Raw genomic sequence first — 12,062 nt, 5'->3', positions numbered from 1 at the left:
GTCAAGGACCCACCGGGCCAGCGGTGGGTCAGCCTTCCCTAGGTCTAGCTAGCCGGAGGGCTAGAGTAGACAGAGTTGTAGGTACAATAGCCCGGAGGCTGTACCTCCCCAGGTTGTAGGTGAAAAGGGCCGTTACCCCTTTGTGTTAGGGTTTAAGTGTAAACTGTATGGTATAATAAAACGTGTTGCCTCTACGAAGACTCCGTCTCCCTTCAAGAACATTACACCAGCACTGCCAACACACGTACCGAGTCCGTGGCACTAAAGTGACCCCTCCCCAACAGCTGGCATCTCACGCTAGTACCACCTCAACTCCCTATTCGCCACTGTCACACACTGTTTCACAAGTTAAGAACTACATCAGGAGTGGAGTGATTCATCCCAATTACATTTTTTAAAAGCCAACACATTTTTGACATTATTTATTAAAATTATTTATTAAAACGTTTGAAATAATGATCTAGAAATCAAATTTTTCCTCTAAAATTGGCTCAAACATACAAAGCATAAACAACACAAAGCACCAGTGCCAGTCTACTTAGTGGTGACCGTTAGTTTTATATGCACGCCATTTACATGGCACAACATTTTTTACAACACAGGTGAATACATTTAAAATGTCTTGGATAAGATAAATACATCCAATACCACGAATTCCAAACATCATGTGAAAGACATTCAATACATAATGTAACGTTTTGTAATTCAAACTGAAATTATTTACCATAACTTGCAATGTACCTTTTGACTTTGCAGCCACATGATTATTGTGCTTGCGTACGTACCATCATCGTCACATATTGGCAGTGAACCATTCCATTTCCCGTTCGGCTGGCAGGATAAAAACGAGGAGCCATACACTCTGAACCCGCTGTAGCAGGAGAACTGTATTTTATCTCCAACCTTGTAGACTGACTTTCTGGGGTAGAATTCACCGTTTTCAAACTCCAGAGGTTGCACACACGTCATAGCTGTGTGAGATAAGAGATCGTTTCATAGTATATTACAAACGAAATTCTTAATTTTTTAAAGACAAATTCAGAAAATGCATGCTGTCTTGTATCCATTTGACATTTTTAAAAGTTAATCCACGTCTATATGTAGAAATATAATTTACAAGTGTCATTTGTCATCGGTGTGGTGTGGTGTGTATCTCAACATGTTATGGAGATCCTGTATATGGTCCTGAGTTTCCCTAGCTCGTTACGACTTGGCTTGTCAGGATATTGTATGAGGCACTATCTTCATCTCAGTTTCCGCACGCACGGTTGGCTACGTATGGCACAAAAAAAGTTTTGCTCAAGAAGTGAGAAAACTAGTCAACAGAGTTCAAGGACTCTTGAAGCCAAACTATCACTATGTCTTCTTCTTGGTTCTTTCGGTAAAGTCACGTAGAAGGAAAATAATAAAATAATAAAAATAAAACATAATAAAATAATTCTCACGACGTTTCGGCCACAACGCAAGCAGCCGTCTTCAGGTGGAGAACAGGTCTGTCAAGTAGACAGAGTCTGAATGGCACGCCCCAGGCTTGGAGCGACTATTTATGCTGGGATGGAGGGGCGAAGAGCGTCTTGACAAAATAATTGGCATATCAAGAGGAATTTAGCATATTTATGGGAAATGCAGATATGCGATTAGTACTACTTGTGAAATGCGTAGGAGGTTTGGCGAGGGGTTTAAAGTCAATATGCCCATGCATTATGCAGGATTAGCAGTATCAAAGGAAGGGAGTAAGGTTAGAATTAATAAAGGGAAGGAATGTTAATAATATGGCGCCGCAGCAACTAATATGCTTATAGACTATACATTGTAATATTACACTATGTTTTATTCTACCCACCCAACTGTATACCACACTGCTATATATTCACTATAAAATTATGATACTATATATTACCTCATACATTGTATTAAACATTACACTTTAATACTATTTATTATTATACAATATGCTATACACTATAACATTAACCGTCGCGTGAAAGGTACTAAGAGGAAGCAACGAAATATGTCAATGGGAGAGTGGTGTGGGGAAGCTTGCAGCGGAGCAAAGAATCCATTCCCTGCGGAGAATACAAGATATATAGTCAATATCAGTGAGTGGACTGCGGTCTGAAAATCACCGTAAACATGAACACAATCAGTTAAGATCCGAAATGGTTTATTACGTCCTTCCAATGATTGCTGAGCCAGAATCCATCTTCTCGGTTGAAATTGTCTCTGTGTATGTATATGTGGGCGAATCTCTCATGGTAGCCGGATGGCTTGCAGAGAACCTCTGTCTTGGAGAAGTCAATATCATGTGAGCCCACTGAATTGTAACAGTGATCTGCCACGGCTGAGGTGTTTGTCCTACCGTGTTTCAAGTCTGCTTTATGTTCACGGATGCGGTTCGAGACATGTCGTTTGGTTTCTCCAATGTAACTGCTACCACAGAGGCAACTTAGTTTGTAAACGCCAGGGTACTATATGTCTGGAACCACGTATTTTACAGACGGGACCAGATCACGGATTTTATGTACTGTGTTGAATCGGACCTGGATGTTGTGTTTTACCAGGATTTTGGAGATCTTTTTTGTGACCCCAGCAATGTAGGGTAAGGTGATGGTTTTGAAAGGCTCCTCAACAGCATCCTTCTTGGTGGTTGGAGTGATGGCTTTGCGGATTGTGTAGTCGGAGTAACCATTAGCCTTAAGAGCTTGGCGTACGTGTTTCAATTCACTGGAAATGTGTTCCTGGTCGGAGATGCATTGTGCTCTATGGTATAGAGTCTTGATGAGGGAATTCTTCTGGGATGGATGGTGGTGGGAATCCTGTTTTAGGTAAGCATCCATATGGGTGGCTTTCCTGTAGACAGAGTGGCTCATTGAACCATCAGGTCTCCTTTTAATTAGGGCATCCAAAAAGGGTAGCTTGCCATCTTTTCGACTTCCATGGTGAATCTGATGGCTGGGTGTATGGAATTGATGTGATCAAGGAATTGGTCTAGAGCAGGCCGGCTGTGTGGCCAGATGACAAAAGTGTCATCTACGTACCTCTTCCATAAGGTCGGGCGTAGAGTGGCAGTCTGGATGGCGTCAGTCTCAAAATTCTCCATGAAAACGTTGGCTACAACCGGAGATAGGGGGGAGCCCATTGGGGTGCCCTCAGTTTGTTTGTAGAAAGTTCCATTCCAGGTGAAGTATGTGTTGCTTAAGCAGTGTCTCACCAGGGGGGGTACCCCAGTATCCAGTCCTTGATGAACCAAGTCTTCAATGATTGCGATGGTGTCAGGTACAGGAACTTTGGTGAATAAGGAAACCACATCAAAACTGATAAGCAGGTCGTCTGGGGACAGGAAAATTCCCTTGATTGTCGATACCAGATCAATAGAGTTTAGTACCGCAGAGGTGGTTTTTCCAGTGAAAGGCCGCAGGATTTCAGACAAAAAACGAGCCAGTTTGTAAGTGGGGGAGTTGATAGAGACAATGGGACGAAGAGGTGTATCTTCTTTATGTATCTTTGGCAAGCCATATAATCTTGGTGGCCTGGCTGCAGAAGTTTTCAACGAGAACTGTTTGGTTTGATCAAATAATGCGGTTGAATCAGAAATGATTTTGTTGGTTTTATTGACGAGGCTGTTGGTGGGGTCTCTTTTTATTTTTGTATAGCTACCATCGTTGAGTAGTTCTTGAATTTTGTTATTGTATTCTATTTTGTCCATGATGACAGTGGCATTGCCTTTGTCGGCTGAGAGGATGACAATGTCATCCCTCTTTTTTAATTGAGCTAATTCAAAACGCTCATCTTTGCTGATGTTGCTAGCTGGCATCTTAGCGTTTTTGAGGGTTGCAGCGATTTCAGATCTTGCTACGTCTGCAGCGATGTGACTCAGGCCCTTGAGAGCCACATCTACTTGGGAAATCAAATTGTCCTTACATTTGGTCGACATAGCGGCAGCTGAAGAGGCAGTCATTTTGTCTACATGTTCCCAATCTGATGTAGACATTGTTGCAGTCAAAGATAAGTGTGATTTGTAGAGTGTCTTGTCTAACTGATCTAGTTCGGTGCGCGTAAGTCTGATTTTCTCTGAGATAAGAGCTAAACTAGTTCTAGACAGAATTCGTTTAGCATTAGAAGAAGTTACAGCAGCAGAGGTTAGTGTAAATGCGATTGGTATTACCTTAGAGTCGCGGCTTCTCATCAGAAAGGTGAGAGACTCGATTAGCTGAGCCTTCTTATCCCGGAGCTTGTTGAAGCATCTTAAGTTTTGTGGAAACCCACCCCGTAGTGGAGGTTAAATTTCGATTTAAAGCTTTCGTGACTGCAGGGATTCATCTTCTTGGTTCTTTCGGTAAAGTCATGTAGAAGGAAAATAATAAAATAATAAAAATAAAACATTATAAAATAATTCTCACGACGTTTCGGCCACAACGCAAGTATTAAAGTGTAATGTTTAATACAAATGTAGTGACATAAGAAGGGAGGGGCTGCTGGGGGCTCTGGGTCCCTGGGCGGGTCAGACGCTTAAGCCTCTTGGCGTCAGGCGTTGAGTTCCCAGGCGCTTAATCCCCTTGGCGCCGCCAAAGGGGGAGGCTGTGTGTGCTCTGTGGGATATCTGGGGGCGCACACGGCCCCACCCCTCGTTGGACCAGGCATAAAAGTGGAGCTCCCTGGACGATCAGGGCCAGTCGTAGCTCAAGACCCAAGACCCACGACCAGCCATCTGAAGACCCTGGGATGTTGTGAGAGCGAGTGGTGGGACTCTGGAACTCCCGACTCTACGACCTTGTGAGGGCGAGTTCCAGAGCGTAGCCAGAGTAGAGTATCTAGGCTGTGTACCTAGGCTGTGTACCTAGGCTGTAACAGAGTATCAGGACTGTTGGAGAGTTGGAGTGTTGAACTGTTGGAGAGTTTGAGTGTTGGACTGTTGGAGAGTGTTGGGTTGTAATAAACAAGTTACCTCTACAAGTGTCTCCGGAACCCGTTACACAATGTATAAGGTAATATATAGTATCGTAATTGTATAGTGAATATATAGCAGTGTGGTATACAGTTGGGTGGGTAGAATAATACATAGTGTAATATTACAATGTATAGTCTAAAAGCATATTAGTTGCTGCGGCGCCAAGTTATTAACATTCCTTCCCTTTATTAATGCTACTCCTATCCCCTCCCTTTGATTCTGCTAATCCTGCATAATGCACGGACATAATGACTTTAAACCCCTCGCCAATCCTCCTACGCATTTCACAAGTAGTACTAATAGCATATCTGCATTTCCCATAAATATGCTAAATTCCTCTTGATATGCACTCCGCAGGGAATGGATTCTTTGCTCCGCTGCAAACTTCCTACCACCACTCTCCCATTGACATATTTCGTTGCTTCCTCTTAGTACCTTTCACGCGACGGTTAATGTTATAGTGTATAGCATATTGTATAATAATAAATAGTATTAAAGTGCAATGTTTAATACAATGTATGAGGTAATATATAGTATCGTAATTTTATAGTGAATATATAGCAGTGTGGTATACAGTTGGGTGGGTAGAATAAAACATAGTGTAATATTACAATGTATAGTCTATAAGCATATTAGTTGCTGTGGCGCCATATTATTAACATTCCTTCCCTTTATTAATTCTAACCTTACTCCCTCCCTTCGATACTGCTAATCCTGCATAATGCACGGGCATATTGACTTTAACCCCCTCGCCAAACCTCCTACGCATTTCACAAGTAGCACTAATCACATATCTGCATTTCCCATAAATATGCTAAATTCCTCTTGATATGCCAATTATTTTGTCAAGACGCTCTTCACCCCTCCATCCCAGCATAAATAGTCGCTCCAAGCCTGGGGCGTGCCATTCAGACTCTGTCTACTTGACAGACCTGTTCTCCACCTGAAGACGGCTGCTTGCGTTGTGGCCAAAACGTCGTGAGAATTATTTTATAATGTTTTATTTATATCTCTTAAAAATTACAATTATTTGGAGATACAGCGTTGGCAATAAGGAAACAATTATGTGACCTTTTGGGCAATGGCCCATATTGACATCACATTGCTTTTATATGGTATGAAGGGCCATTACATGGAAAATTGCCTATTAAATATTGTTATTTCTGAGGCTACAGTGTTATTGATAAAGGTGTTGAGTTTTTTCTCTAATATATTCCCAAGCGTTAGTGGTGATAGTATTAGAAGTTTTACTTAGAGAAGTCTTTATGTGAAATTGTAAAGTGTTCAAGTATCTGCCTAAGTGTCCAGGTCATTTTTGCCAGTGAGACTCCCCTGGTCTCTTGAGTTATCACCTGGCTAAACAAATAGACTAAACTTGATTAATATTTGTTTTTTGGTTTGCAGTTTTATGCCAACATTTGTATAACAAACCCTGCACCACCTGACAAGATTGTCAGAGTTACAAATACACCGCCGATTAGCATGGTTGGCTACGTACAATGCGAAAGAAGTTCAACGTAAATTAATACATAGCAGTGCAAAGTAATTCTGACAAATGCAGCTCAACGGTGACTTCAGACTTTTCATCACTAAATTTAACATCAACAAACAACATTTCGCTCAAACTGCTGTGAGCTTCATCAGGTGGTCAACTTGCAAATGGAGTGGACTGGTTGAGGGGACTGGTTGAGCGGACTTTGCGCGTGAGTATCCACCATGACATCACCAAACTGCTGCAGCATGAGTCATTACAATTACTTTGTCATTTGTTAATTGTTTTAAAATTCAAGGAAATAAACTTTTTAAAGGACTTCACTGAAATGGATGCCACTCGTGCTGTATGGTATTGATTTGTGTGGTTGAGTCATTGTTTTAAAAATGTACTTGGCAGACTACATGTAGATAAAATACAAACTCAATGATTTAACAAAAAAAGTAAATAATAGGTGAGGTTTCCTGCAATGGCCCTTCCTCATAGCCCATTGAAAGGTAAAGTGGATAAAAGTTGGCGACAGCACTTTATAAACAATTGGAGCAAATTAAAAATGAATACATAAATACATATAGCAATAAATGTGCTCTTTTGAATATATCCTGATTAACAGTGATGCATTCCTGGGTTAATTTATGGGTTAATCTCATTTCAATAGAAATATAACTAGCATAATATGCTTTGTGATTCGTTTGTACTCAACTCTTCTATAGGATGAGCTTCACCTGTTTCATCAGTACAGAAAGTGAGGAAGGGTCTGGATGAAATGAAGAAAGGCAAGGCTGCTGGCAGAGATGGTATCCCCCTAAAATTCCTCCATCAATTAGGCCCTAGGGGATTCTAATGGCTGACAAACATGTAGTAGACAAAAACAATGAAAACCGGATGCATCCAAAAAGCATGGCGGGAGGCGATGGCCTTTGCAATTCCAAAACCACGCAAGCCAATCAATTACCCAGGAAACTATAGGCTAATATCACTCGTGTGCATGACCTATACATGTCTGGAATGCATCATCCTCTGAAGAATCAGCCTCTTGTCGAGTCAGTGATCCCTGAAGAACAAACGCGAGTCTGGCCTGGATGCAGGTGCTGTGACAAAATTTTGATCCTTGCGGTGCACATTTAGGCCATTAATAGAATTGTCATCAGCCTACAACATAGTCTGGATTAAGAGATTGACGTTGAAGGTTGCAAGAACCATTCTTTGCCTCGAAGCAATACGCCTGATATTGATGATGCTAAGCAATAGGTGAATGTGTGTCCATATGAGCGACAAAGCTAGCTCACCCCATTTCCTCAATAATGGATTGGATTGCCACGAGGTTCATGCCGCCAACCGGGTTGTATGGCAGAGCAACAACTACAACTTCACGTGCAGGTGGTCAAGCCAGATAACCGTGTCAGGAGCAGCAGAGTGTATCGCTGTGATGTCTCCATCGTATTTGTGGATTTGACATTATGTCATTGTATGTTGTATGGTCTGTTCTGGACGGCCACAGTCACACACTGCAGAGTTTAAATTTTCCATTTGTGATTTAGGTTTCTACATCTGCCATGGTTTGTGTTGATGCGATGTAGGGTGGACAATGAGCTTCGTGGACGATCAAACCCAGGGATCTTGTGCGTTGAGTCTTTCACAAGGTGTTTGTGATTTATTGTAAACTCCATTCAGCTCTACAAGCATCATCGTGGTTGAATCGCATTGTTGAAGGTTAAAGTGCATGGTCATCATGCATTGATGACCAAGGATGGAGCTGTTAGTTGAGAGGAGGCTATGCAGATAAGTAGTTTACAAAGTGACTGTCTCCTAAAATTGTGAAAATTTACTAAAAAATAAACGTAATACATGTTTTATTCAATTGTATATTCTTGCTGCGTTGCAATAAAACACGTATGTTATAATTCAGCTTGTAGAGGAATGATTATGTAACCGAAAACCAGTAACCCATTTCAGAATCGATCAACAATTCCGAAAGTCAGGAACCGGTAATCGTTTACAATGGAAAATGCATTGACACAAACATCACTGTCAGTGTTGGAATAGATATGACTTAAAACGCTTCGCACCTCCGATTAGCACGGTTGACTATGTACGATGCGAAAGAAGTTCAACATACATACGTTCTTTAATTTAGAACGTTTATGAGAGCTGCGAAAAAATTAACAAAGGGAGGTAATTTCATGGTGGAACACAGTATGAGGGAAGAAGCAGAAAGACACTTTCGGTATGACCACAGGGCTGTAGCTCAGTGGCTATTCACAATGCAGGTGAAATGACCACACAGTGCATTATGATTGACTGTCACAAACATGATATGACCATTCAGGTGTGAAAATGGCTCGCATGAATTATTTGTGGCCTATATGTTTGTTGGCGACATGCTATTTTCACTATATCCTGTGTGAGTCAATACTTACGGTTACAACTAGCTAATCTTGAATGTTCTCGAGAGTCACTGAGTAGTGGTGTCCAGCTGCCATCCCTCTGACACACTCGCCATGCGACAGGATACGGATATGCCCCATCAGGGCAGACATAATGCAGTATGCTTCCTGGAATCGGGTTACCCGGAAGAATGACATCTCCCCCTTTGATCTTTACATCCAAGTTGCATAACTGTGCTGAAACACAACACATTAATAACTGCTTATACATCACGAGTGCAAACAAACCTCATCATATGCGAAAGAGTGAGGGCCACGATTATAAGAGATTGTGCCTTTTGATCAATAAAACAACAGAGGCTACACACTGTATCTCAAAACATAGCAGTAATGTTGAATAAGATGATGTTAAAGAGACAATTTATGAGAGAAAGCAGCGTGTCTCAAATACATTAGCCAAGCACGATGTTCCACTTATAGGAGACTTCAATGCACAAGTACTCACTAAACATGTATATTGGAACACTGGGCCAACGTCAGTCCAAAGGATCAAACTACAACCAAACGTTCGTTCAAACATTGGCATGTTTACTGGGTAAGCACCAGTTACAATAAATGGGGACATAAGTGAGGTAAGCATGTAAAATATCAAGATAATTAAGGCATTTGCCATAACATGACTATAACCTATGCTTTGGGTCTTTCGGTAAAGCCACATAGATAGAAAAATAATAAATATAATCGCAATATCACGACGTTTCGATCGCAACACAAGCAATCGTCATCAGGTGCGAGCTGCTGAAGCAGGAAAAAATATATGGCGGAAGCGCTGCTAAGGCAGGGAGTTATAAAGGTTTGAGATGGGTGTAGCCCAAGGGTCAGTGGGCGGGGCTAGAGATTAAATTTGCATGTAAATGTAAGACAGGATACATCTTGATCAACGAAGTTGTGGGGGTGGCCATTGTATTGTGAGAGATTAGCATGTCAATGTAAGAAATTTGCTTGTAAATGTAAGCTAGAGAGAGCTCGGAAAGGAACATTGCCACATGGAGGTGGAAATGGATGGCAAGCCGCCATTTACTAACACAGCTAACGGTGACTGTGTTAGTGAATGTAACTCAGAGTCGAAAATAACTGCTAACATAGGTAGGTAGGAAGGGAACAACACAGCCAGTTATGACCTAAACTGGTTAATAACGTCCTTCCAATGATTGCTCAGTTTGTACCCATTTTCTCGGTTGAAATTGTGTCTGTGTTTATATATCTGGATGGCTTCATGGACGAATCTTGACATGTTCACGTTATGATTGGCAGGCTCTGATAAAAGTTGTGATAGTTGTATAATTGAAATCAGCCAACCTTGTTTGTGTAAATACTGAACAGAAAAGCATAATTGGCATGGTTATAACGAATGTAACAAAATAAGCGGTCCATTTGTCTCCTTCCCATATGTCTCACCACATAAAATAAATCAAATATTTAAACACATTCCATCAGCACTTGGCTGATAAAACACTGAATGTTGAACTGGTCCAGACTTTGCTTGGATTAAAATATTGTTGCTGAAAATTTACTCCCAGAAGACCGTGTGATTAAAGGGATATGTAAAAACGTAGGTTTTACGCGGAGGGACAGATAAGGAAAAGAGGGAGGCACATTGTCTGAATATTTAGTTTGTGAAACTTGAAGATTGAGGATACATTTTCTGCAGTGTGTCCACTATGTATACATTTCTCCTTTTATTTGAATATCGCCAAGATAATCGAGATCGGAGTCTATTAATGTAGACAGAATTTGATTCTCAATCTTCAAAAATAGGTGTAAGTCGACAAAGATAACTAAAATAAAAGATTCCAATGTTTCTAAAACATGGTTGTGGTACAGTTATGGTCGTGACCCTATATGCCTGCATGCTTTGAGTTTAAGATACATTTGCCACTAAATGTGAAAGAAGTTGCTGTGCATGTTATTATGTTTAGTTTGTTGTCCTTCAACATACATACATTCAACACTCCCGATATAATCTACCAATAGTATGTCTGTGGTAATTGAAATTGACAACTGCTCACATTTTTCGTCATGCATTTACGCCAATTTAAAAACACCAGGTACTGTCTAATTTCGTGTTTAAATATATATTTTGTTACATTCATCGCGGTGAATCGCGACGGTCACATCGCTTTAAGACACAGCGCATACCAATGACTATTACATAAAATATATATATATACCAATGACACACTGTGCAGGAATACAGTAATCGCTGACATGATAACATTGATTATGAATTTTAAAACGCATTGCTTACCAGCGACACCAAGATGCAGATTCAACAGAAGAATGACATTTGTACAAAAAACATGTTTGAGTGCGGCCCTGCGTTCTCCCATGGTGTTTGTGAAGCAATGCTGGACTGGTTGTGCTGCTCCAATATTGACTCATCCAATGAGCAAACAAACCCTGTCAGTGCAACGCCTCCTGCCCTTGAGAACCCTGCCAGGGCATTGTGAGGATGATTTTAACGTTAATAAGTACGTGACAGTACTGACATTTATAGTGGTTTTGAAACAAATCTTAAAGAGATTAACGCTGTGTGTGGAAATATAACGCGTTAAGTGACAATTCATATCCAATTACAGGAGACGATTGAATATCTCGTGGGTTATGTTCTTGGAAAGTGCCACGAAAACCAAAACCGCGATATTCAATACTTAATGCTTACCTAAATAATCGGGTTAGGTCAGGGGTCGGCAACCTACGGCTCCGGAGCCGCATGCGGCTCTTTACGGGCTGCTTCTTGACGATATGTACGTATGTACAGTATGTACTCAGATGCATTGCGGCTCTTGAAATACTGAATTTTGTACCGAATTGGAAAGAAATGGCTCTTCTTGTTATTTTGGTTGCCGACCCCTGGGTTAGGTACACAGCAACCAAAAATAATTTAAATAAGATATGCGCTGTATCCCAAATAATCCAAAAACAAAGTAATTAAAATAAACATGTAACAACTCTATACAAAAAACATTCCTCGACAATGAAGAGTAATATAAGTAGTTACCGATGATGATAATTCAAAGCGGGTGTGTGTTTGTCCACGAGCGGGGAGCGGTACCGCTACGGTAAGGACGCTGCGAATCCGGCCACCCGAATTCGATTCCCGCTCATGCCCAACACCAGTGACAATTTTCTGAATCTGTCCTGGGCCTCCCCTAGATCGACTCAGCTTCAAATG

General features: G+C 41.1%; 1 protein-coding gene across 5 annotated transcripts in view; it reads right to left on the bottom strand.

Moving 5' to 3' along the window:
- Window positions 1-11,261, bottom strand: part of LOC133342838 (complement factor B-like) — an 86,513-nt gene extending 75,252 nt beyond the window's left edge. For 3 of the 5 annotated variants that reach the window (XR_009755186.1, XM_061552153.1, XM_061552154.1), the window contains exons 1-3: window positions 11,136-11,261; window positions 8,861-9,064; window positions 786-971 (exon numbers count right to left, since the gene is read on the bottom strand). Coding sequence is in view for 4 of the 5 variants with exons in the window: in XM_061552153.1 (XP_061408137.1) it covers window positions 786-971; window positions 8,861-9,064; window positions 11,136-11,217 (472 nt within the window). In the remaining variant the exon portion in view is untranslated. Of the gene's footprint in view, window positions 1-785; window positions 972-4,165; window positions 4,317-8,860; window positions 9,065-11,135 lie in introns of those variants that run through there. The other 2 variants (XM_061552156.1, XM_061552157.1) reach the window with 2 other exon arrangements.
- Between the last annotated feature and the right edge of the window lie 801 nt (window positions 11,262-12,062).

The sequence above is a fragment of the Lethenteron reissneri genome, chromosome 16 (genome assembly GCF_015708825.2).
Source record: "Lethenteron reissneri isolate LAM-NWPU_2019-01 chromosome 16, ASM1570882v1, whole genome shotgun sequence".
Taxonomy (NCBI): Eukaryota; Metazoa; Chordata; class Hyperoartia; order Petromyzontiformes; family Petromyzontidae; genus Lethenteron; species Lethenteron reissneri.
This window is presented reverse-complemented; position numbering and strand designations above follow the sequence as displayed.